Source organism: Stigmatopora nigra, chromosome 4 (genome assembly GCF_051989575.1).
Source record: "Stigmatopora nigra isolate UIUO_SnigA chromosome 4, RoL_Snig_1.1, whole genome shotgun sequence".
Classification (NCBI taxonomy): Eukaryota; Metazoa; Chordata; class Actinopteri; order Syngnathiformes; family Syngnathidae; genus Stigmatopora; species Stigmatopora nigra.
In genome coordinates, this window is record NC_135511.1 from 17305417 (window position 1) to 17332279 (window position 26863).

The 26863-nt window shown below is 36.5% G+C and overlaps 1 protein-coding gene across 2 annotated transcripts; it reads right to left on the reverse strand.

The window, feature by feature from the left end:
* grk5l (G protein-coupled receptor kinase 5 like) lies at window positions 1-26279 on the reverse strand. Of its 2 annotated transcripts, none has more exons than XM_077716101.1 (16): window positions 25801-26279; window positions 12950-13045; window positions 12765-12877; window positions 9361-9438; window positions 8293-8390; window positions 8063-8155; window positions 6555-6618; window positions 5514-5654; window positions 5244-5434; window positions 5029-5066; window positions 4085-4174; window positions 3807-4015; window positions 3037-3174; window positions 2688-2825; window positions 1726-1853; window positions 1-1630 (listed from the first exon to the last, which is right to left on the reverse strand). In XM_077716101.1, the coding sequence occupies exons 1-16, from the start codon at window positions 25850-25852 to the stop codon at window positions 1582-1584; spliced, it is 1716 nt and encodes a 571-aa protein (XP_077572227.1). In that variant the 5' UTR covers window positions 25853-26279; the 3' UTR covers window positions 1-1581. The 2 variants fall into 2 exon arrangements, with proteins under 2 accessions (XP_077572227.1, XP_077572226.1); XM_077716100.1 differs by having other exon boundaries at window positions 1722-1853; window positions 25801-26277.
* Between the last annotated feature and the right edge of the window lie 584 nt (window positions 26280-26863).

Genomic DNA, 26863 nt, shown 5'->3' on the forward strand with positions numbered 1-26863 from the left:
TCACATTTGTACTATTTTTCATAGTTTATTTATATATTTCAACGTATTTTGTTCACCACCTTATTGTACGACACACAATTGATTAGCATTTTGATTAAATTTCACTAATAACCATCTTATTGTTGGATAGCTTTGTTCAAATTGGGAATAATAAAAAAACACACTTGGTGGACGAATGGTCGATAAATTAGCCTGGTCAATTAGCTTAGCATGCGTGTATTTTTTTTCTAAGGGTATGGGAAGAATACCGTAGCACCCGCACAAAACCCACACATAACCCCAAAGTGGGCGTCGTCCGGGAGCTCACTTAAACGAGGAGGCACTTCAGTCTTATTCAGATTTCTTTTTTGATATCAAGTAAACAGGTGTAGATTAGAATTGGGATTAGGAATTGAGGATTGGGATTACCCAAATAATCTGGGGAAGAAAAATTGGCTGTGCTGCTGCAGGAAGGCCACTTTTTTTTTCTTTCTTTCTTTTTTTAAATGATTTTTCTTTGTTTTTTTGGCTTGGTCCTCTCCCAAAAATAAATGAATGGGAGTAGATGAATAAAAATGGATATTTAGTGGATATCTTTGTTGGATTTGGGAAATAAAACAAGATGAAAAGGCATTCAAAGTAAAAAAAATGGCAGCGTTATTATTGAAATGTAAAAGGCATTAAAAGGGAAGAAGAACACTTCAAAATTCCAGACGTTTGGCACGGAATTACCCACGCAATCATGTGCCTTGAGAAGTAAACCCGCATGACATTATGTTTAATTGTGCAATTTATGTGTGTGTATGTGTGTTTTTGTGTCTCAACTTTGCAACAAACCCTCAATAAAGTCTATAATTTCCAATCCTAAAGAGTATAATCATCATTATCATCTTTAAAATGTCCAAACAGCAAAATATCATTAAAAATGGCCCTCACAAAGAATCTCAAATCCAGACTCCACTTCTATTGCATTTCTCACTTTTAACACTAGAGGGAGACAGTCATCTAAACAGTGTTTCCTTTTTAAAACTTTCTAGGATTTTAATTTACTTCAACAAAATGTAAAAATATATATTTTTTTAAAAATCCAATATTTTTAGTGGTCATTTTTGGAACTTTTTTTAGCGGTCACTTGATTTTTATTAATTGTCTTATATAATATATAATATTAAGAAGTAAACGAGAGGTAAGACGAGCGGGAAGTACGGAGAAGAGACAATTTTCGGAGATGGATAATGATTGGTCGCCATTTGGGGGAAATCAAACATCCCATTCCTTTTTAAAATACAATGATGCCCTGAAAACAAAAAAAAATATCTTAGTTTTTTATCCTTTCATTGGTGCAAGTGGCTCTGTTCTGTAGTCCAACGATCCTGAGGGAAAGAGGGCGTGTCCAAAGTGTCTATGATGGTCCCGCCCCCAGCCCAGGTCGACCTCACCTTTTGGGGTTCAAACCCGCGGGACTTGGGACAATCTCAGGACCCGGCTGTGGAGAAATTAGCAGCGGGTTAAAAAAAAAACAAAAAAAACTCTTGAGAGCTTCATTTCTTTTTTTGTCCACACGCCACTAGGGGGCAGAGTTGGACATGGAGTCCACAGAGTTTACACTGGAAGACTGCACACGGCTGTGGGAAATAGACACCTCCGGATGCTAAAAAAAATAATAAATAAAAGTGGAAGATTGACGTTTAGCTTAGCGGCGGCGGGCGTGGCGGTACGCGGGGGTGATTGTTCCTACGTACGTGCCTCCTGAAGATCCTGTCCAGCAGGCTGCGTCGGGGGGGTTCCGGAGGTTGACTCCAGTCCAGGTCGGGGGGTCTAATCCCTTGGGGGCCAAATACGTTCAGATCTCGGAAACACTCTGTTTCTATCATCTGGAAAAGAGAGAAGACTTTTTTGTGGGTGCTTCATTAGATATCATTTTAGATATCATATTTAGATATATATATATGTATATATATAGATTTTTTAAACTGGATTGGTGGATGAGTGGTTGGTGTGTCGGCCTCACAGTTGGAGACCTTGGGTTCAAATCCATGTGGGTCCACCTATGTGGAGTTTGCGTGTTCTCCCCGGGCCTGTGTGGGTTTTCTTCGGGTACTCTGGAATCCTCTTTCTAAAACAGTTGCAAACTATGGTCCGCGGGCCACATCCGGCCCCCTAGAACTTTTAATTCGGCCCGCCAACGTTGTCCAAATAATGTTTTTTTTAAATTTTATTTTACCTTTCCCAAGATGGCGCCATCACGTGGAAGTCAGTGGCAGTAGTTGTGTCCACTCTTATTTGTTTTTGTTGTTTTACAGCCCCTCTATCTTTTTTTAAATGACATTTTAATATTTCTTAATACATTCCTTTTACTTGACTTTGTACTTTATACTTTTACTTTAATGATGAGAGATGAGTATGTTAATACTTAAGTCCTTTTTCTGTTTGTTTCATATGTACTGTTAACGGATGCACTTTTTTATATGTATCCTATCTTGTGCTGACCCCGCCCATCTGTCACATTTTTAAAGTCAATATTGGACTTTTAGTGATTGGTTGTTTGTCTCCTTGTGCCCTGCGATTGGCTGGGCCACCAATTCAGAGTGTCCCCTGCCCGCCTCTGACCCGAACTCATCTGGGATAGGCTCTAGCACCCCTCGCCAAATTAAAAGAACTGGATCAAAAGCCCTAAATATTCCGTTTTTTGTCATTTTTTCGCTTACCTCATTCTGCCACGGAATGGAAACGCTGCCTGTGGAGAATTTGGAGTAGAAGTCATTGTCAGTTTGGTCCAAATTGACTCCCTTGACGGTGGAGAATTGCTCGATGTCCAAAACGTCTTTGCAGTAAACCGCCCGAGGCTGAGAAAGGAGAACCACAATGAAAATCAAGAGAGAAAAATGCTAATTCTTTCATAGTTTCAATAAACAATGCAATGGTTTCCATTTTCAAGTATGAACTTATTAGCAAGACAAATTAAACGACCTGTCAAGTTGCTTGTTAAGGCTTCACTTTGATTCTGAAAAGCTTCATTTGGCCGCAATTTTTCGGTTAACAACGACGACAACTCACGTCAGGCACAAAAGGAGGCTCCACAATTCCGGCTTCCAACCTCTTGAAGTTGATGTTCTTGAAGAAGGAGTGAGCTTTGACGCCGGCCGTTCTGTCCGCTTGACATCCCAGCCTCTGCTTGGGGTCTTTGGTGAGCAGCTATATGAGTTTGGAAAAGAGATGAATCACGATGTGGATCACATGTGTCCAAGTGGCGGCCCGGGGGCCAAATCTGGACCGTTGCATCATTTTGTGTGGCCCGGGAAAGTCAATCATGAGTGTTGACTTTCTGTTTTAGGATGGAATTAAAATAAAGAGTATAGATGTATATTACATTTCCTGATTTTCCCCCTTTTAAATCAATAATTGTCGTTTTTTAATCATTTTTTTCTGTTTTTAGTTCAAAAATCATTTTGTAAAATCAAAAAATACAGAAAAAAGCTAAAATAAACATTGTTTTAGATCTATAAAAAGTGAATATTCAGGGATTTTAATCCAGTTATTTTAATCCATTCATAAAAAAGCTTAATATTATATCTAATCAATAATTGTAATTTTTCAATCATTTTTTTCTGTGTTTTTAGTTCAAAAATCCTTTAGTATAATCTAAAAATATATTTAAAAAAAAGCTAAAATAAACATTGTTTTAGATCTATAAAAACTTGAATATTACAGTATTTTAATCAGTTAATTTAATCCATTTATAAAAAAAATAAAATCTAAATATTATATCTAAAATGGTCCGGCCCACGTGAAATCAAGTTGACGTTCCCCTTCCCCGACCACCTCACCCTTCGGCAGATCTCCTCGGTATCCTCCGTAAACTTGTCGTTGTACTCCTCCCGTTCCTCTTGCACCCTCCTCTCCACCTCCTCCCGCTTGACCCGCTCCTTGCGGGCCCGAAAGGGCGATCGCCCGGCGGTCATCTCGTAGACCAGGCAGCCCAAACCCCACCAATCGGGGCTCATGCCGTACTTTTCGTTGTTGATCACTTCCGGAGCTGAGCACAAACAAAAATGGCAGTCGGCAAAACGACTGACACGTGTAGAAGGGATGGCTGGACGCTTACCCATGTAGCCCACCGTGCCCACCCTTCCTCTGATCAACTCCCCGTCAGGCACTTTAATGGCGAGGCCCAGGTCGGAAATGCGGATGTGTCCTGCCATGCAAGGAAAAATGCAGCAATTAGCCACCGACATCTTGCTTTTGAAAATATAACACAAAACACAATCATCCATGTCATAGATTTTGGGCTAATTCGTTAGCTAATACAATATGTATTGCATGTATAATATTATATGATGGATATGATATAAATACAATGTACTACATGTATATTTATATATATGTATGTATATTTATATTTACATATATGTATGTATATGTATATTTACATATATGTATGTATATGTATATTTATATATATGTATGTATATGTATATTTACATATATATATATATATATATATATATATGTATATGTATATATAGGTATGCATATGTATATTTATATATATAGATGTATGTATATGTATATTTAAATATATGTATGTATATGTATCTATATGTATATTTATATATATAGAGGTATGTATATGAATATTTATATATAGAGGTATTTATATGTACATTTATATTAATGTATGTATATGTATATATATATATATATATATGTACATATATTTCTACATATGTATGCATATTTATATATATGTATGTATATGTATATATGTATATACGTGTGTATATTTATGTATATACTTATTTTTTTACATATTTACTTATGTCTAAAATGTATTTTTCTGTGTCTGTATTCTCACCCTCTTGCTACTGCCAAAATTAAATTTCCCAAATACAGGATGAATTAAATTATCTAATCTAATCTAATACAAAAGACAATCATCCATATATTTTCATATTCAGTCACATGCTAACCTATCTACACTAGTAGTATTTTCAAAGTTCATATCTTGATATCAGCAGTTTGCCATCATGTGTGTGTGTGTAAACCCACCATTGTCATCAAGCAGGATATTTTCCGGTTTCAAATCTCTGCAAAAAAAGAAAACAACCCCAAATGAATATGTTTTGCTTCAAAAAATGGGTCACAGTTATAATCACAAGTTAAAATTCTCATCATTTGCCCCAAATGTCATTCATTGGCTAATCCCGTTCGGGGTAGCGAGGGTGCTGGAGCCTATCCCAGCTGAATTATTATATGAGTGGTACCTGTAGACAATGGATTCCCTGTGGAGATGTTTGAGACCACAACAGATCTGAGCAGCATAAAACTGGACCCTGTCTTTGTCAAAGCCTGGCGTTCCCATGTTGTAGATGTGAAACTTCAGGTCTCCGCCATTCATGATGGTCAGCACCAGGCAGAGAGCGTCTTTGGTCTCGTACGCGTACGCCAAACTCACCTAAACACCCGTCAAACGCATCAATGTGTCAAATTGGTTAAACTGGCAGCAAATATTCAGTTTAAAAATGTTTACTCACAACAAATCGACTGTTAACTTTCTCCAAAATCTGCTTTTCATTGAGCGCCATTGATTCTCCTTTCCTCTTCTTGATCCTTTTTTTCTCCAGTTTTTTACAGGCGTACATTTTTCCCGTGGCTCGAACTTGACAGGCGCAAACCTGAGGCCGAGAAAAGTCAATCATGGATTATTCACATCACTTTGGATAAATTAAATGTGTCATCCCTCATTTTATGGTATTGACACACTTGTGAAATCTCAATCTTGTAGTATCGACAGACTATTTGAAGTGGGTAAATTCTAACATTATCGTAATTGTAGATTAAAAGTACTTTTTTTGGTAACGGTTTGCCCCTGCATAGTGGAAATCCATGAAGTCATTAGGACTCAATGGGAAAAGGTAGTTAAGACTCCTTGACTGCGAAATGCGACCAATAAAAATACAGCATTGAAAGTGGCTCACATATATATATGCATATATGTGTATACATATGTATATATGTGTATATATATGTATATATGTGTATACATATGTACATATGTGTATATATGTGTATATATATGTATATATGTGTATACACATGTATATATGTGTATATACGTGTATATATATGTATATATGTGTGTATATATGTGTATACATATGTATATATATATATATGTATATATGTGTATATATATGTATGTATATATGTGTATATATGTATATGTGTATATACATGTATATATATGTATGTATGTGTATATATGTATATGTGTATATATGTATATATGTGTATATATATATATATATATATATATATATATATATATATATATATATATATATATATATATATATATATATATATATGTGTATATATGTATACATGTGTATATATGTGTATGTATGTATATATGTGTATAGAAATGTATAAATAAATAAATAGTTTGGTTCCAATTTCTTTTCATAAGCTGCATGGGAGTAGAACTATGTATTTATCTTATTTTCCTACATAATAAAGTTATATTTCTGAAATTCAGTAAGATACGAGTAGAACTTTGGTGACATTTTACTCACCTCTCCAAAACCGCCTTTGCCCAGGACCCGATACTGTCTAAAAGTCTCTTTCGTGATGGGTTGCCTGTCAAAAAAACAGAAAAGGACGCACATGTACTGGATTATTGATCAGGGCAGAGATGTTATCCGAAGTACTCAATATACCACCATCCCCGACCGAACGAGGTGGGTGTGGCCTCTTGCCTCGTGCAATTGGACTTTCCAGACAACGGATATAATCACGGATGCTCTGTTTACTGGGAGCGCCATCTGATACGCTGACTTCCTGCCCAAAGTGATCAACTCCTATTAGGAGCCTCAACTGTGGCTTAATAGAGAATAATAACATTACGCTCGACCGCTCATTTTTTCGCCCCTCCCAGTCAAAATGGATTGGACGCCAAACACAATTTATTCCATAGCGTGCGAAAGAATCAGCAAAACATGTTGGCCGTAAAATCTAATGATTAAAAATGTATCTAAAGTAGCTATGATGATGGTTATGGGGAGTTTTGAGCTGAAAATCACAGCTGTGAGAATTTTATATGAAAACTAGTTAAGTGACAGATGAAATGACTCGCAAGAAAATGAACATTCCGAGATTTCCACACTTGCGACGTCATCGAAAAGTTGTGTGTGTGTGTGTTGATGTCATGTGACAAAACATATGGCGCACTTGGCTCAAAGTCTATATGGTGATTGCATATTTTTGCAGTCGAATCTGAGTGAAAATATAAATATATCGCATAAAATAGGGGTGTCCGACTCGGGTTGATTCGCGGGCCACTTTAACGTCAACTTGATTTAACTTGGGCCGGACCATTTTAGATATAATATTTAGATTTTTTTTTTTTTTTATAAATGGATTAAAAGAACTGGATTAAAATCCGTGAATATTCATTTTGTTATAGATCTAAAACAATGTTTATTTTAGCTTTTTTTAAATATATTTTTAGATTTTACAAAATGATTTTTAACTAAAAACACAGAATAAATTGATTAAAAAATGACAATTATTGATTGAAAAAGGGGGAAAATCATAAAATTTAATATACATCTATACTCTTCATTTTAATTTGATCTTAAAACAGAAAGTCGGCACTCATCATTGACTTTTACTTTCCCGGGCCGTAAAAAATGATGCGGTGGGCCAAATTTGGCCCCCGGGCCACCACTTTGACACCTGGCATAAAACATAATTTATATGTATTTTTTTTATAATTAATTAATATAACAAATAATGCAGTGTTCTGTTGAGCTCTACTAATTATTATTATTATTAATATTTTTTTTAATTGTAGCTGGTCATTTCCCCCACTACATTAAATATGACTATAAAGTAGAGTACTAAATGTACATATTTTTGGAAAATACACCTCAGGATTTTATTATTGTTAACAACTATTGACACTTTCACTGGCAGTAACAGAAATTAAACTATTTTTGGCATTTAGCGACACTTGAGATAAAAGACCATTCCCATAAATTTTCAAGGCACTGTGCCCTTTGACCTTTGACCTTTGACTGACCTCTCCAGCATCTTCCACTGCAGGAAGCGATCAAAGTACATGCTGTTCTCAAAGTCCGCAAACGGAGCTCCGCTCAGGTAGTCGTGGACGGCTCTGGTTCCAAAACACAACACGGGTAAGTCAATACGCTTTACATTGTTTGTGTATGATGTGATAAAATAAAAAAAAAGTGGGTGAGAATATCGGGGCAGGTGAGAGGACGCAAAGACAGAGCGGCGGAAGGGTCTCACTTGCGGCAGTTGCTGAAGATCTCCTTACACGGACTGAGTTGGAGGTTTTCTCGGCACTGATCTGCAAAGACCTCGGCAATGTCCACACGCTGAGGAGACTAAATCAATACATACATGTCAAAATACACTTTATCCATAAATACACAAATATGAGTCTGAAAATTTCAGATGTGTGGTGGTACCTCTACTTACGAAATCTTCTACGTATGACGTTTTCAGGTTATGAAACCTGACTTAGAAAATCTCTAAGACCTTTCTTGTTTTGGTTGTTTTAATTTGAAATAAAAATGCATTGCGTCGTGCTTTTTAAATTCAATTTTGTATTGCGACTCATCACATGATAAAGACAACCAGTCTTGAATGCCATTGCAATGCAATTGCAGGACTTACACTGTTTATTCCTGAAAATTAGTTATTTTGAAAAAAAAATGCATTATGTGTTTATGATGAAAAAATTCATCATTTGTTTATGATAAGTTTTTTGTGGACTAACATTAGCTTCCTCCTCACAATGCATGAACAGAATTTTTTTTTTTTGGCGACTTTATGAAATCTCCCAAAAGGTCCAGAAATTTCCATTTTTGTTTTATTTTGAAAGGGTCACGGTTGAATTGCGTCATGCTTGACAAAGCACTTGTAGGACGGGGTTGTTTATTCCTGAAAAGTAGCAATTTTATAGATTATATATTATTATAATGTATATATTTATATATTTGAGTTATTTTCGATTGATTATTTGTTTATGATGTTTCATAAGTTGTTTATGTGCTAACATTAGCTTCCTCCTTACAATGCATATGCTATTTATTCATCTTAACACTTTATTAAATCATTTTCTTTTCATTTTCTCGCATTTTTGTGGGTTTCTCACATTTTTCATGCAAATTTGAGACACATTGATCATTTTTAAAGGGTTTCTCGATCTTTTTAGGGAGGAAAAATTTGAGAATTTACTTATCCTAGTTACGAAAAATCCAATTTATGGAATAAAGCTTAGTTCTGGAACCATTTAATTTCGTAAGTATAGGTGACACTTTATATTAAAAAAAATAAGACATGTTAACTTACTTGTTTGGAAAGAAAGGTCTTAATAATCTGGTCCCCTCTGCTTTTTCGTTTTTCATCAGGCGTCACCTCATAATCTTCCTATATTAAAAAAAAAAAACAACATTTTTAAGCTTTTACCATTCATTTTCTCCTTTTTCCCTTCAACCTTTATTTAAAAATTGCAAATATAAACATAAAAACACTATAAAACATGCTATTTATCCATCACATTTTACATTACACTAACATTATTATTACCCTATCACATAACAAAGTGTGGGAATTTTTTTTGCAACCCGCACACCACCACAAACGTAAAAATCCGGACATATTGGACATCCCAAAAGAAAAGAACAGTGACGCAGAGTGAGCACTTTTCACTACGAATCAGGGGGAAGAAAAAAATGGGCGTCTTTTCCCCCCCAACGAGGCCCTGTGTTGCCTAGCAACCGCACAGAAAACACGGCAGGATTCCTCGAGGTCCTGGAGTGTCATAGTGTGTCACACCAGCGTCACTCACCACCATCTTTCCACTATAAAAAATACACGCACATTCACACACGTATACAAACAGTACGTACACACATAAGCCCGGAGATTTAGTCTTTAAAAAGCAACGGCGTCACTGACACTTCACAACAAGGCAGAAAAGGGCATGCTAGTATGGACTGGACTACCGTATTTTCACGACTATAAGGCGCACCGCATTATAAGGCGCACCCTCAATGAATGACATTTTTTGCATATATAAGGCGCACTGTATGATAAGGCGCACTGTCTATTTTGGAGAAAATTTAAGACTTAAGTGCGCCCTATTGACTTCCAGGTATGAAGCACTCACTACTTTACAGTCACCTCTAGAGCCAGCCATTGTTGATGTTTTGGATTTTTTTTGTATAAAATCTTGCAGTGGGGGAGGAGCTATATGATGGAAGATGTTGTAAACTAAGATGGCATCTGCATAATTAACAGTATTGTTTCAGTTCAGGCGTTTGTGTTTTTTTTTAATATCCGACAGTGGTGGTTTGTCATTTTTATGTTTTTTTCCATATATAAGGCGCACTGTATTATAAGGCGCACTGTCTATTTTGGAGAAAATTTAAGACTTAAGTGCGCCCTATTGACTTCCAGGTATGAAGCACTCACTACTTTACAGTCACCTCTAGAGCCAGCCATTGTTGATGTTTTGGATTTTTTTGTATAAAATCTCGCATCGGGGGGAGGAGCTATATGATGGAAGATGTTGTAAACTAAGATGGCATCTGCATAATTAACAGTATTGTTTCAGTTCAGGCGTTTGTGTTTTTTTTAATATCCGACAGTGGTGGTTTTTCATTTTTGTTTTTCTGTTTTTCCATATATAAGGCGCACTGGATTATAAGGCGCATTGTCTATTTTGGAGAAAATTTCAAACTTTTAAGTGCGCCTTATAGTCGTGAAAATACGGTAATCATTAAGTCAGCCAATCAGGTGCCTGTAAATTGATGGTGTAGCATAAAATATCAAGTAAAACGGTCGTATCAGGATATTATTATTTTTTTAAAGATTTATGACCATTTAAATTTAGGTTGAAAAGTCAAAATCAGTGTTTTTTTTATTAATCCGCGGAAAAATATTAAAATCTCTCTGAATGTGGTCCGCACAACAAGCTTAAATTTATTCACGTTGCAATTCTTGGTTTTAACACAAGATAGTGTTAGATTCCAATCCATTTTGACTATCAAAATTCAACAATGGCGTATTTTCTTGCATATTAGTCACCTCCGCGTATAAGCCGTACCCTTAAAATTGTTCCTTCTCGGACCATTTTAGATATAATATTTAGATTTTTTTTTGATAAATGGATTAAAAGAACTGGATTAAAAGACCTGAATATTCAGTTTTTATAGATATAAAACAATGTTTATTTTAGCTTTTTTTAAATATATTTTTAGATTTTACAAAATGATTTTTGAACTAAAAACACAGAAAAAAATGATTAAAAATGACAATTTTTGATTTAAAAGGGGGAAAATCAGGAAATTTAATATACATCTATACTCTTCATTTTAATTTGATCCTAAAACAGAAAGTCGGCACTCATGATTGACTTTCCCGGGCCACACAAAATGATACGGCGGGCCAGATTTGGCCCCCGGGCCACCACTTGGACACATGTGCAGTAAACAAAGAGTCTAGTGGGAGGGGCTCCTTCTGGACACTCTGGAGAGAGCGCGATGAGGCGTTTAGGGGACTTTTTAGGGGTTCCGTTGATTAATCACGACTCTGTCATTAGTGGCTTTTAATGCCAGCACATTGTTAGACAACGCTGTAAAAGGTGAACGTAAAATATTGAACTGGGTAGTAGTACTAGTAAAAGGGATGTTATATTTCTTGTGGCTGCCTGGCAACCTCACCCTGACGCGAAGAATCTGAGAAGTTGCTGCATCATAAAAAAAGACTGGCAAGACTCTAAAAGTGTTCTAGTTGATCACCCGTGTTGGTAATCTTAATTTATGCCATCTTTACATTTTTAATTGGACACACTTTAAGTTGTTCCAGGCACAAGTCATTATTCAAAAGCTGACATTTCCCACATTTGATTTTTAAAGAGGTCCAGATACAGATTTTTTTTGCACTTCCATCTTTTATCAAGATGTTGTGGCGACTTTGATCCGATAGACAAATATTTAGACCAATAAAAATAATGCAAAAAGTACTAGATTCACAATCATTAGTTCCATTTTACCCAGCGGACATGTTTCATTTGGATTTTCATCGGCCAATAAGCAAGACTTTACTGAAAATCCATTAACGGATCGAGTCCCAAATTGCCATCAAAACAGAAACGGTCCAATTAAGTTGCTAAATATCGAACGACAATATTGAGTATACTCTTGTTCTTGTTATATTGGCCCGAATATAAGACGGTGTTTTTTTGCTTTGAATTAAGACTGAAAAAGTTTTGGTCGTCTTAAATTCTGGGTCTAGACAGAGTAAGGAATAAATGAATGGCTTTTGGTTTTTGAAATATGAATGAACCAATCTACTGTGATAAAATTAAAAATATATTTAAAGCAAATACTGAACGTTTTAATGGTTAATGCAGTTATTACAATTTTGTTGTTTAATCTAAACAGATTTGTTCATTTACTAGAAGTCATTCATTTACAAATGTGATTATACTTTATTTTACAAATTGAAATGTTCGGATATTAAGATTTCAAGTTTTTGCATGATTTGAATGAGGCAAAACATTATTTTTTACTCAAATTTATCATTTTAATCATTTGTTTTAGATGTTCTGCCATTACTTTCTGCATTAAACATTGAATTTATTGTTCAAAAAGCTGTTCTCAAACTTGAATCTTAAAAAAAGGGGTCGTCTTATATTCAGGCCATTACGCTATTTACTTGAATGGGCTTATGTGCGTGTAAATGTCTACCATTGCATCCAGCAGCTGAATGCATCGTTGCAGTTTTGGTCTGGTCTCACAGTAAAGACGGAAGAGCTGCTTTCCAATTGGCTGTTTTTCACAGATGCTGACATAGTCCTTTTCTGCAAATAAAAAGAGCAAACAATATTTCAAAACAACACCAAAAACACCAGCAGAAACCTTCCCAAACGTACCGATGCTGTTGCCCAGCTCAGTGCACTGACTTATATGCGGGAAGCGAAGGATCTCCTTCCATTTTTTGCTCCTCCCCTTCCGCTTGCCTCCTCCACCTACGACGAAAGCATCAGTTTTTCTCAGTTTTCAGAAAATTATGGATTACAGAGGCAGGGTTGCCGCAAAAGATACGATACATATAAAAAAGTGCATCCGTTAACAGTACATATGAAACATAAACAGTAAAAAATGACTAAAGTATTAACATCCTCATCACTCATCATTATAGTAAAAAGTACAAAGTGAAGTAAAGGAATGTATTAAGAAATATTAAAATGTCATTTAAAAAAAGATGGAGGGGCTGTAAAACACCAAAAACAAATAAGAGTGGACACAGCTACTGCCACTGGCTTACGCGTGACGGCGCCATCTTGGGGGAAAAATAATAATAATAAAAAAAATTGGACAACGTCGGCGGGCCGGATTAAAAAGCCTAGCGGGCCATATGTGGCTCACGGACCATAGTTTGCCCATGCCTGGATTAGCATTAACAGTCTAGACTTGTTGTTTTTATCATGTGACGAGTCGCAATACAAAATTGAATTTTAAAAAAAATGGGGTTAATATTAGTCATTTTTGGGTTGGATTAGCTTTAACCTATTTTATGATAAACACAATTAAAATTAGCGACCAAAAAAAACTGCATTTGCTAGTTTTACGCTATCCTTTATTTTACAAAAACGATTGTTATGATCTCATTCCTCAGAAAGATCCAAGAAACATTTTTTTGACCAAATCCAGCTGTTGTGTCGAGTGTCTCATTTGTCTCATTTTTTATCGATTTGTTTGTGGTCCTTCAAGTGTCGATCGACTACGTTGAAAAATGAGTGCGAGGCCACAATATGGCAAGCATGAGAACAGGAAAAGCTACGACAAGCAAACATCTTTAAGTCATAAGCCTGGAATGCCAGCGGCAGCACGTCATGTTGGAAGCCTTGGAGGGAAAAGCTTCAGCACTTTTTTGTCTTGGCATTACCGCTGCCTCCTCCTCCCCCATTTTCACTCCCCTTTTCCTCCCCCCGTCTCCTCCCTTCTGCTCTTCCACTTCCTCAGTGGAATTGTACTTCCACCCAGAAGGTAATTGGATCACTGGCTTCAATTGTTTTTATGTGCAGATGATTTCAGAGTAGCTAATCATTCATTGACAAATTGAATTGAATATAATTACGTGGGTTGTCAATAACTGGAAGGACAAAGATGCAGAAATTCACATTTTTTTATGGGAATTACCGTATTTTCAGGACTATAAGGCGCACTTAAAAGTCTTACATTTTCTATAAAACAGACAGGGCGCCTTAAAATGAGGTGCGCTTTATATATGGAAAAAACATTAAAATGTGTCATAGGTTGACGGTGCGCCTTTTAATGTGGTGCGCCTTATAGTCGTGAAAATATGGTAACTCATTTCTGATGGTAAGATATATGAACCAGTTTCCCTAAAACTTTTTTTTAACTTGAAATAGAAAAATGATGGGAACAATGATGTGTTATGGGTCAAAATGGCGGTCCGGGGGCCAAATCTGGCCCGCTGCATCATTTTTTTGCGGCCCGGGAAAGTAAATGGTGAGTGGTGACTTTCTGTTTTAGGATCAAATTCAAATGAAGAGTATAGATTTATATTCAATTTCCTGATTTGTCCCCCTTTTAAATCAATAATTGTCATTTTTTAATCCACTTTTTTCTGTGTTTTTAGGTAAAAAAATAATTTTGTAAAATGTAAAATCTAAAAATAGTATTAAAAAAACAAAATACACATTGTTTTAGAACTACAAAAACTACACTCACTAGAGCCAGCCATTGTTGATGTTTTGGATTTTTTTGGTATAAAATCTTGCCGTGGGGGAGGAGCTATATGATGGAAGATTTTGTAAACTAAGATGGCATCTGCATATTTAACAGTATTGAGTATTCAGTTCAGGCGTTTGTGTTTTTTTAATATCAGACAGTGGTGGTTTTTCCTTTTTGGTTTTCAGTTTTTTCCACATATATAAGGCGCACTGTATTATAAGGCGCACTGTCTATTTTGGAGAAAATTTAAGACTTTTAAGTGCGCCTTATAGTCGTGAAAATACGGTACATTTTAAAATAGATGTCATCCACTAGAACCAGCCTGAGTTGGCAAAATTGAAGTTAGCTTGCACCACAATGACATTTTTAGGTCAATTTTGATGGACAATATTCGGAAACTGTTTTTCCATAGCCATAAAACAGTTTTTTTGTGTTTTTTTTAAGCGTAGCCAATTTCCCAAGTGTCAAGAAGAGGTCATGTGTCCCCAGACAAACAGCGAGCTCCAATGTATTAATAACTGGAGTCAAAATATCCCCTTAGAGAATCATTAACTGGCAGCACCTGCTTCTCATCAACATTGTTTTTGACTCCGTAAGCTAGAAGCGCTCAACTTAAGCTTCTGGAAAACTGTTAATATACAAAGTTATGTTCCACGTTCCTGTGAGGTCACATAATTTAATTTCCTTTCAGTGAAAGCATGACGAGTTTATCTCAAAACTTCTGCCGCCGATCTAAAAAAAAAATGAAGATATACCGACCGGACAGTCATTTTGGAATGTGAAGGAAAAACGCGTGGTTTCCTGCGGAAGGTTGAAATTTTTGGAATGTGAGGTCGGAACTATTTTATGCACACGGCCATTCAAGTTTTTGAACTTTGTATTTTATGTGTGTCAATTTTTCATTGAAAATAACCCGGATACTTTTTTAAAGTGGATAATTTCTACTATTTGCCTTTTGTTGTTCCCTGAAAAGCTGCCAATTTTGCATTTTTGCCATTTTGATGATCCCATTTGTCTGCTAAGAAAATATTACACACGTCAATTTTATGGGAAGACCTTTTTTTAAAGAAAATGGATGGCGGCTCTGTAAGAAATCATTTCAAAAATTCAATGGATTTAAGAAAAAAACTGAATGGGAAAACATTTAAAAATTCAATGCATTTAAGAAGAAAACTGAATGGGAAAACATTTAAAAATTCAATGCATTTAAGAAAAAAACTGAATGCGAAAACATTTTAAAAATTCAATGCATTTAAGACAAAAACTAAATGATTTAGAAAGAACTAATTTGTCAACATGTCAACATTATGACCGAATTAACTTAACTTTTGTTGCTTGGTCCTTTTTTATCCCCAATTCCGTATTTTATTGCATTTAAACCGTATTTGTGACAAAAAAAAAGATGACTGAATCAAAGGTGCGGCTTATATGCGCACAAAACTTGCTATACCATTTTTTACAAGTAGTAACATTTACTATTAGTGGGTTATTTTCTGTTTTGCAGTAACAAAAAAAAACACAATAAATTCAAATAGTAACATTTAGTATTTGTGGGTTATTTTCTGTTTTGCAGTACAAAAAAAATCATTACTGGATGAATTAATAATTCCGTATGATATTGATTCATCCAGTATCTCAGAAATAATGATTTTTTTTTAAAGATTTTCCCTTCAAAGTAAGACATTTGTACTCCCTATTAAAACCACAAATATGGTGGTGAAAATTGTGAATCAGTGGGGCGGCTTATACGCGAGAAATTGTCAAATTCAACTATTTTAAGGCTATTTTAAGGGTACGTTTTACGCGGAGGCGGCTTATATGCGAGTAAATACTGTAACAAAGACTCATAATACATTGAATGCTTCACCTAAACTAGTTAGTACTTTCAAATTGTAAAGTCAAAGTCAGAAAATCTCTGTACATACACTTGCCCCGCCCCCTCTAAAAAACAACAACAGCATTCTTCATTTTATCGCACATAAATAATTAAAACTCCCGACATATTAATCCGCCAGTGCACGCTGTGGTTTCCTGTTAATCAAAAGAGTCTTAACATTGTTTGTTATGTTGATATGCATCGGAAATATTCAGCCTTGAAGCAAGAAATCATGTCGGGAAGGAAAATTCAAAAAGTTCATATTTTCAAACTAAAAAATAAACAAAAAAATCGACAATTGTTTTGCACAAAACAAATGTGGCGCCCTGTCACCCGCCGAAATCCGCAACGCGTCGAGGCGTTGCTGCGAACGACCTCGACGTCACTTTAATTTCTTCCATACGGGCTGAAGTGTGGTCAGTGAACTTTATTTATGTTTCCCCTTAACGGCCCTGACATCATCAAGGCATGTCAAGTCGAGAAAAAATAAGGTTGAAGAGGAAAGGACATCCTGGCGGCGCTCCACTTTAAGGGCGCACCAGTCTCCAAAAGCATTTCTTTCTATACGTGACCGTGACCTCTGTAGTCGTGCCCTTATGCTGGATTTAACGGTAGCGAGCGCTTCGGGCCTCTGCACTGCGAAACACGTCCTTGCTTGATCGTAAAGTTCAAAAGTGTTGACACACAGAAGAATCCAGGCTGTTAAAGCAACGTGGGGCAACCCCCCTCGGCACTACACACACGATATATGCACACACAGTGCTGTATACGTACAAATGTGACCACCGACTCAATGTTGATTACTACTACTTATCTATGTTGATTACTACTTATCTACTACTTATCTATGTTGATTACTACTTATCTACTACTTATCTATGTTGATTACTACTTATCTACTACTTATCTATGTTGATTACTACTTATCTACTACTTATCTATGTTGATTACTTTATTATTTATTCAGTTGACTACTTATCTATGTGGACTACCTATCTTTGTCGACTACCTATCTTTGTCGACTACCTATCTATGTCGACTACCTATCTATGTCGACTACTTATCTATGTCGACTACCTATCTATGTCGACTACTTATCTATGTCGACTACTTATCTATGTCGACTACTTATCTATGTCGACTACTTATCTATGTCGACTACTTATCTATGTCGACTACTTATCTATGTCGACTACTTATCTATGTCGACTACTTATCTATGTCGACTACTTATCTATGCTGACTACTTATCTATGTTGACTACTTATCTATGTGGACTACTTATCTATGTGGACTACTTATCTATGTGGACTACTTATCTATGTGGACTACTTATCTATGAGGACTACTTATCTATGTGGACTACTTACCTATGTTGACTACTTATCTATGTTGACTACTTATCTATGTTGACTACTTATCTATGTTGACTACTACTTATTTATTATGTTGACTGCTACTTATTTATTATGTTGAACATTACCTATTTATTAAGTTGACTACTTATGTATGTTCCCCACTAATTATTTATTATGTTGACTACTATTAATTACTTATTTATTGATTATTTATCAGTTTGTTAGTTGTTATCTGTGCACTTCTCTACTTGTCTATGTATAGACTAATTATGCATTCATTTGTCCTTTTGTTTGTTGTTGCTATATGTGCACTTACTGGTAAAAGCTTTAAATCCCATTGTACTTGTATAATGAAAATAAAAACATTCAATTCAATTCCAAAAGAGTCAGGCATCAAAACTATATACACACACACCAGTCTACCGCATACTTTTGTTTGTCAATGGTAACTGCGAGCTATATTCCCGTGTAATTTTTTGGACACGCCTGGGCTTGTTCACTATTCATCTCTATGCGTTCTGCTGTCCTTTATGCATCTTCAAACAGTTCCATACTGTTTTCCAGTCAGTCTTTCTACTATATATGGACGTCCTTGTGTTAAACATTAGGTTGTCGGGGGTGTTGTTTTTTCCCCCCTAATGTGAGCTGTCCTTATGATTGCCCATTAAGTTCACCTGTCATTTTCCCCCTCCCCCAATGTATCTGCTTGCTACCTCTACCAGGTGTTTCTGATTATCTCATAAACTCATGTCTGTCTAAATAAACCCCGTGTTTTTCGGATTACCACATAAGTATGGCCTGTGTTTACATATGCAAATCATCCAAAATTTGCCAAAAGTGACCTGTACATACCCTAAAATAGATCTAAAATAGATTTTCTACTGTCAATTTTGAGTGGCATTGACATTCATTCATTTGCCCCGCCCAGTTAAAACAATTTAGACATCTAGCGCCATCAATGGTAGCAAATAACTTAACATTCTGGGCCAAAAAATAAACATGTCCGCCCCACATGAGACCTCATTGGCATTTATTTAGCCCACGAAACAGAGTTTGAAACCCCTGGTGGTCTAAGCGATACATAAATGAGCAAGAGTATGATGCGATAAAAAATTCATGGTAAGCCTCAAATGTTTGTGAGTGAAAGAAGACATATTGGAGCTACTCCTAGGACTTCCTGCTCTTTTTGTTTGACGCTAGTTGCTGTTTGTATTGCTCAGAAGGCCGGCCGCAGGAAATGCTGACCACACCTGAGCGTGAGGAAAAGACTATTGCCGGAAGACGCTCTCTTGCCTGTTTGGCCATGATGTCATGCTACTCTTTTTATGCTGCAACTCTATTACCAACTGGGAAGAAAATGGCGGCTAATGCATTTGGGATAGGATAACTACCATGACCGGAAGTTTATTTTCCATATGAAATTTAACAGAATCGTAATATATCAACAATAAATGATCAAGACTCACGAAGATCCGTAAGTATTGAAATTTGTAACGGTTGGCCTCTGCATAGTTGAAATCCATGATGTAAAATGGGAAAGATCTAACAAAAGAAAAATTAAATTTCTCATGTATTCATTTTCTGGACTGGTTTATCCTTATAAGGATTGGGGGGTGCTGGAGCCTATCCCAGCTGACTTTGGGCAAGTGGTGGGGGACACCTTGCAGGGCACAATGAGACAAACAACCAATCATTCGTAGCTAGGGGCGATTTAGAGTGTCCAATCAGTCTACTATGCAAGTTTTTGAAATGTGGGAGAAACCTGGAGTACCTGGAGAAAACCGGAGTAGCTGAAGAAAACCCACGAAGGCCCGGGGCGAACATAAAAACTCAAAAAGGTTGACTGACCTGGATTCAAACCCAGAACCCTAAAATATTGTTGGTTTCGGGAATTTAAAAAAAGCAAAGTTGCATCCAGCAACTCAAGATTGAAGAGGTTTTAGAGCATATCAGAGATATTGATTATCCCTACATTAATGCACATGAAATATTAAATGGATGTTCCATTCAAACTATGGCAACAATCCAAACAGCCAAAACTCAGAAGACAGTAAAATGCTTCCGTAATGCAAAATCAATCTGACACAAAGTGGAAAAAATAAAACCCATGATGGACTGTACTTGCTCAGGACATTCTACAATATTACCCGGATATTAATCCACATTAGGGCAGCCCAGGTGGGCCTGGGTTCAAATCCGGAGTTTGCATATTCTTCCTGGACCTATGTGGGTTTTCTCCGGGTACTCTGCTTTCCTCCCACATTCCAAAAACATGCATGCTAGGCTAATTATTGGCTAAATTGCTACTAGTTATGACTGATTGGTTGTTTGTCTCATTATAACCTGCGATTGGCTGGCCACCGATTCAGGGTGTACCCCACCTGGTACTCGGACGTTTGGTCGCCCGGACGTTTGGTCACCCAGACGTTTGGTCGACCAGACGTTTGGTCGCCCAGACATTTGGTCGCCCGGGATAATTCCCGTTTCCTGGATTCATATTCATTACACTTGTTTTTTTTTCACTTTAAAACGAAACCCTCCTGTTTCCCAGATTTTTTTGAACAACAACAGGCGTGAACTTGAGTTCCAAATGCAGTACAGTACAGCGTGTGTGGGTAGACGTGGCGACAACAATAGAGATGCCAGTGTAAGAGCTGAATATTTTCACCCAAGTAAAAAAAATAGGAGTGAAAATCCCACACAAAACGTACAGACTTGTGACGCCATTTTAAAAATGTGCATTTGTTTGTTTATTTGTCTTTTGTTGTTATCTGTGCTTGTCTCTGCATATTTGTGTTATTTACTAATTATCCATTAATTATTTTTTTATTTGTTTGTTGTTATTTGTGCACTTCTCTAATTAATTATGTTTTTGGGTACTTATTTATTGATTATATAGTGATTTTTTATTGTTATTTATGGATTATTTGCATTTTTTATTGGTTTATTGTTGTTATTTGTGTACTTTGCTACTTATTTATGTTAACTTCTTATTATGTTGACTACTTTTTTATTTATTACTTATTTATTGATTATATAGTGATTATTTACTTCTACTTATTTATGTAGTTGACTACTTATTTAATTATGACTTTTTCATTGATTATTAATTTAAAATTATTATTTATTGATGATATATTTGTTTGTTGTTGTTATTTTTGCAGTTTGTGGTGAAGCTTTAAACCTCATTATACTTGAATAATGACTATAAAAGCATTCAATTCATTCTTTCACCTACACATACATACATATTATTTACGTAGGTGTGCACCCAAAGAAAAGCCAAGACCGTGGTGACATCTTTTAGAAGGGATGGCGCAGGTCAACTGTTATTGGAGAAAGCAGGGATGAGTAATGCATTTTGCTACAGGCTTAATTGCATTAGTTAGCTAACATAGCCACAGAGCTCAGCACAGACTTCACATTGTACCAATGAAATTCGTGATGCTTGCCTAGATTTTTTCGGCAAGAATTTGCTTAGGAGCGCTGAGAATCGTGCTGGGACTGCTTGCGCTATCCAAAAATGTTTTATTTTAAGATTTTTGTGATATTTAAAGCACGAAAAATGATAAGTATAGTTATAAGTTATTACATATATTGATTTTGTCGGAATGCTGCTCTGTTTTTTTATTGGATTGGAGAGAAAAGATGAAAATGTCATTGAATATGGCCCGCACAAGAAGCTCAAGTTCAGTCTGCACTGCTTAGCTTTAACACTAGATGGAGATAGTCATTAAAGTGTTTCTGATTCCCTGATGAGTCAAAACAGGATACCATGATAAAACACATGGACAAAACTGTGTAAAAAATGTTAGCAATGTTAAATTTACTCATAATTATGTCTATAATTCATCCCATAATCTGCTTTTCTAGATCCCCCAGTCCATCATGTCTAAAACATAACCTTACTTTTGGATCACAAAAGAATTTAAGACCTTAACACTGTTTATTTTTGTATTTTTTACTGGATCAAAAGCTAATATCGAACCACCATCTTGACTTTTTAATCCCAAACCTTCCCAACAAATGTATGATTATTTTCCCATTAAAGCTGACACATTTCTGAGAATCTAAGCTGACCTTATTACAGCCGGGTCACCCCCACCCCCACAAAGGGCGAATAGAACTAACTACTGTTTACTGTAGTACTGTTTATGACTAAGTCAGTTGTATTAAACTACATTCAAACCCAGAAAACAGGCAGTGTGAATGTGGAATTCAGTCCATTCCAGTCCAAACTAAATACCCTGATCTGTTACCATAATTTTGCGAAGCCATCTGGATGCAGCACTCTAAAAACCCACCACCCCCCACCCTCGCACCCTCCCCTACACTCATTCACATCGACAGCCAATGACATTTGTCAGTTTTGGAATCTACAACTGTCACCGGGCGGAGTTGTGAATGGAGAACCCATGCGCACACACAGGCACCGACAAAGGAATTTATCCTGGAATATACCAGTGTGGGCGGCTCGTTGGAGCTAGAGGTTAGCGGGTTGGGCTCACGGAGGTGGATCTGGGTTCAAATCCAGGTTTGGATGTTTCTGTGTGGGTTTTCTCTGGGTACTCCGGTTAACTCCCAGTCTTATTGTATGCTACGATTGGCTGGCCACTACTTTGCGATTTTTTTATTATCACGGCCATGTTATGTCCACTTTAACAGCGATATTCGAGGGATTACTGTAAAACATTCAAATAGTGAAACAGTCATTTTGTTGATTTTTTTTGTCTAACATGAAAAGGAAGTTGTTTGGTTTCTAGGGAATTAACTTTTTGGTAAGGTCAAGAATTTGTTTGTGTAATATGAAGAGATTTAAGTCATATTTGGAGAAAAGTCATGGAATTATGCAGTTAAAAACATGACATTACATATTTTTGCATCACTTGTTCATTGATATTAGCTAAGTCAGTGTGAAAAAATGATATTTTGGAATCATTTTGGAGGTTTATGTAATTACTAAAATCTATCCGTTTCAAGGTAAAAATCAAGATATGATGAACGTTAAATTATTGATGATACTATTATTTTTTTGCTTATTTTTCTCTAACATGAACCAGAAGTTTTTAGTTTTTTGGGCCTCAACTTTTGGCAAAAAAATTTTTTTTGGGGTGTACATTTAGGAGATTTAAGTCATATTTGAAGAAAAGTCATAAAATTACACAATTCAAAACATATTACATATTTTTGCATCTCTCAAAAACTTTTTGGCGACATTAATGTGAAAAATTTCATTTTGCAATAATTTTGGTGGTTAATGTGAATCCTGCTGATCAAATTTTAACAAGAATTACTATTGTTAATATAGGCCATATAGTTTTAAATGAAAACATTTTCATATGGTGAGATTCTTTCAATGCAAAAAGTTGGAAAAACACTGGAATATACCACACGGGTTGCCAGTTGTGACTGTCAAAACAGATCACAGTCAAAAACGCTGTGCCATTGTCAAGGCCTGAATAGCATCCGATTCTTCCAGATGATCAGCTGTCAGACCAGCAGTTTTCCCAGAGAATGCATAGCGTATACACAGTGTTAGCATTGTTAGCGGTCGATTGATACGCCAGTTTTTTCTTTCGCCGCACGTGCTCGTCATCCGCCAAGACGGTGAAAAAAAATGGAGAATGGATGGCGGTGGCCTACTGGGTTTTCGTTATGTAACAATCAATCTGATTAGAAAGCTGATGGGTTTGCGTCTAACTGATTGAGACGTAGCGCCCGCCGTTGCGTGTTTATGTAAGTCAGTGGTCGTGATTGCTTTGTTTTTTTTCCGAGTGGTGAGTTGGCCATTGGAAATAGAAGATGAGTCATGTTTTTTTCTTCATGTTGAAAACGGATGAGGAATATTTCTATGATTTATGTATTGCTGGAAGAGTCAACAATCAAACAATACGTAGATTTTACCACCCATAAATTGGAAATGTATAACTAGCTACACCAGGAGTGGGCTAACTGTTTGGCCCGGGGGCCATATTGACTTTAGAAATTTGACAGATGGGCCGGGTCAGTACAAGATACGATACTATATAAAAAAGTGCATCTGTTAACAGTACTTATGAAACATAAACAAAAAAAGGACTAAAGTATGAACATACTCATTACTCATCATGAAAGTAAACAGTATAACGTACAAAGTCGAGTAAAAAGGAATGTATTAAGAAATATTAACAAATTTAACCTGCCAAACTATATTTAAAATATGATTTATTATTTATTTTTGATGAACCCTGATGAATTGGATTGTGTTTAAAGGTTAATAAAAATAAGAGAAACCAGGCAAAGAGCCAAAGTATAAACAAAATTTGTTAAAAAAACAGACCCACATTCATTTTGTCTGGGAACCACATGCGGCTCGAGAGCCACAAGTTCGCTCTATGCTATATGCATCATTTGTAGTCAGTTTTTATTTTAAATACTAAGGCCAAGGGAGTCAAATTCACTCCAGTTTATTTTTTTTGGCTCAAAAAGCTTACTTACTCACCACCATTGACAGTAATAGACGTCAAATCCATTTGAAATGGGAGTGGCTAACGTCCATTGAGAATACTATAACTCAAGAGTATAACTGACAGGGCCGGCCCACCCCGTGATGTGAGGCCTTTCCTCTCCCACACGGAACCTGGAAGTGGCCCAACGGAGCAACTAGGACAAGCGATATCTGTCACGGGTCATTAACTGCTCTTATTAATTTGCAAAGCCCGGCCCAGTCATGCTCTGCTTCCGTAAAACAAACGTCCACTCTGACCAAGGTGGCTTCCCGTCTCACTTTATTATTTCCCACGAAAAGCACTCACCCCTTTTTTTCCTTCCAAAATATATGTCGTCATTGTCAGATAAATGGACTGCCTGGATTCTACTCCTGCGTCATGGCACAACTGGCCATACGACAACCCACGTGCTGTGACACCATTTGTTAGTAATACTCAATATGGGAGTTTTTACACATTAACATCCAGCAAAAAATACTTTTCTTTAAAAAAAATGTTGGCTAAAATAATTTCACTTTCATTAATTTCTAAGTGGGAATATTAATCATATTTTTCTCGCATATTAGCCGCCTCCACGTATAAGCCGCACCCTTAAAATTGCCTTAAAATCGTCGAATTTTACAATTTCTCTCGTATAAGCCGCCCCCTGATTCACAATTTTCACCTCAATGTTCATGGTTTTAATAGGGACTACAAATGTGTTACTTTGAAGGAAATATCTTGAGAAAAATAATTGCTCGTGGTATGTATGAGATATTGTATGAATCGTTTGTAGCCTGCATGTAAAGAAAATCAAAAAGGAGGTCTTGTGAGCGGTACAACCAGGAAGTGTGTCCATAGCGCTCTACTTTGTCATCCCTAGGTAAGATGACAGCACCCTGAGCAAGCAATTGGCTTTTATTAATACATTTTAATTATTTTAATATTCTTAAAGACGTTAATTCCCCATAAAATAGTTACGTGACAGTACACAGGGTTCAACGTATGTATTCCAATGTGTCATGTTATCCTTTATGAGCGTATATTCTTTTCGTTTTGAAAGCGGGTGAAGCGAACAGGTTTGCGCTTAGAAATAAGAGGAAAGCGCGTCATAGCTAAAATAATAAAGATAAAGAAAATAAAGAAAATGTGATATCCCACGTATCCTTTCGAACGTTTGCATAAATATTGCCCAAGGTGTGGGAATCATCTTGCGAGGTTTACCTGCAGTCACGGCCATCTCAGTCTCGTTCATCTCTGCAAACATTTCAACGAGAAGACACCACAAAAACAGCAAAAACATCTTTCATACATTAACTTACCCTCTCGGGCTTTAAGCAGTACAGTGTTGGCCACGATATTCTCCAGCTCCATCAAAAAATAATAATAATAAAAATTAAAATAAAAAAATCCCGATTGTAAGGGGTTTCCGTGAAGGCACCGTCCTTTACTCCTCGTTTACTGCCCAGCTAATTTCACTCATGACAAAGTCGTATGAGATGAAAGAAGGTGGCATGGGTCTGCTTGCGGTACACGGGCATGGTTCTTGCGGGATGGAAGTGCGCCGCTGCATTTCTACTACCGTCCAGTGCGTGGTTTGGCGACGGAATATCTCCACGGCATTGAAGAACCTCGATGGAGACGCTTGATCTTCACGAAGCGGCTCCTCTTCGGTGGATTGTTCACGGCGGGAGAGCGAAAGCTTCCCGTTTCAGGCAAAGGTTGGCTGAGTGCACCATAGAGGACGTCAGCGCGTCCCTCTGCCTCAGTGGGACGTCATCAAAAATGGGCTGGAACCCTGGCCCCAAAGGGCGTCAAGTCCACTGATGCTACCGGAAGTGGACTCGTTGTCGCTTTGGTCCTCAAAGTAAAAGCCTTATGTAAACGTTTCTATTTCCGAGCCAGGTGGGTAGATTTGTATTGCACAAATTGGCTGGACTAAGGTCTCTTGGAGAGATAACAATTTTCTTCTGTTAATTGTAAAATCGTTATATAAATGGTGTTTTGAAATTCTCGACCTTTATACTGACAGCACATTCTTTCTTGATAGTCGTGAATCTCCGCCATTTATCATAGTGGAGAGAGTGTACTGGTCACTATTTTTTTTAAAACGAGAACTAGAATATTAATTCGTTATTAAAATACGAAAAAAGTTTAATTACTGTGATACAAATGTTTAATTACTGTAATACAAATTTCAGGTTTGAAGACCTTAGCCCTACACCATAGCATCCCAAACCTGTATACCATTGCTTTGATAGTTTAGTTCCCCTTTTGCACCAAATGTACATATTTTGAATATAAACCTCATACTGCGTATTGTAAATAATATTTTTACTCGACCTGGAATATAATCCATTGGTATTCCTGGAAAATAAATGACAT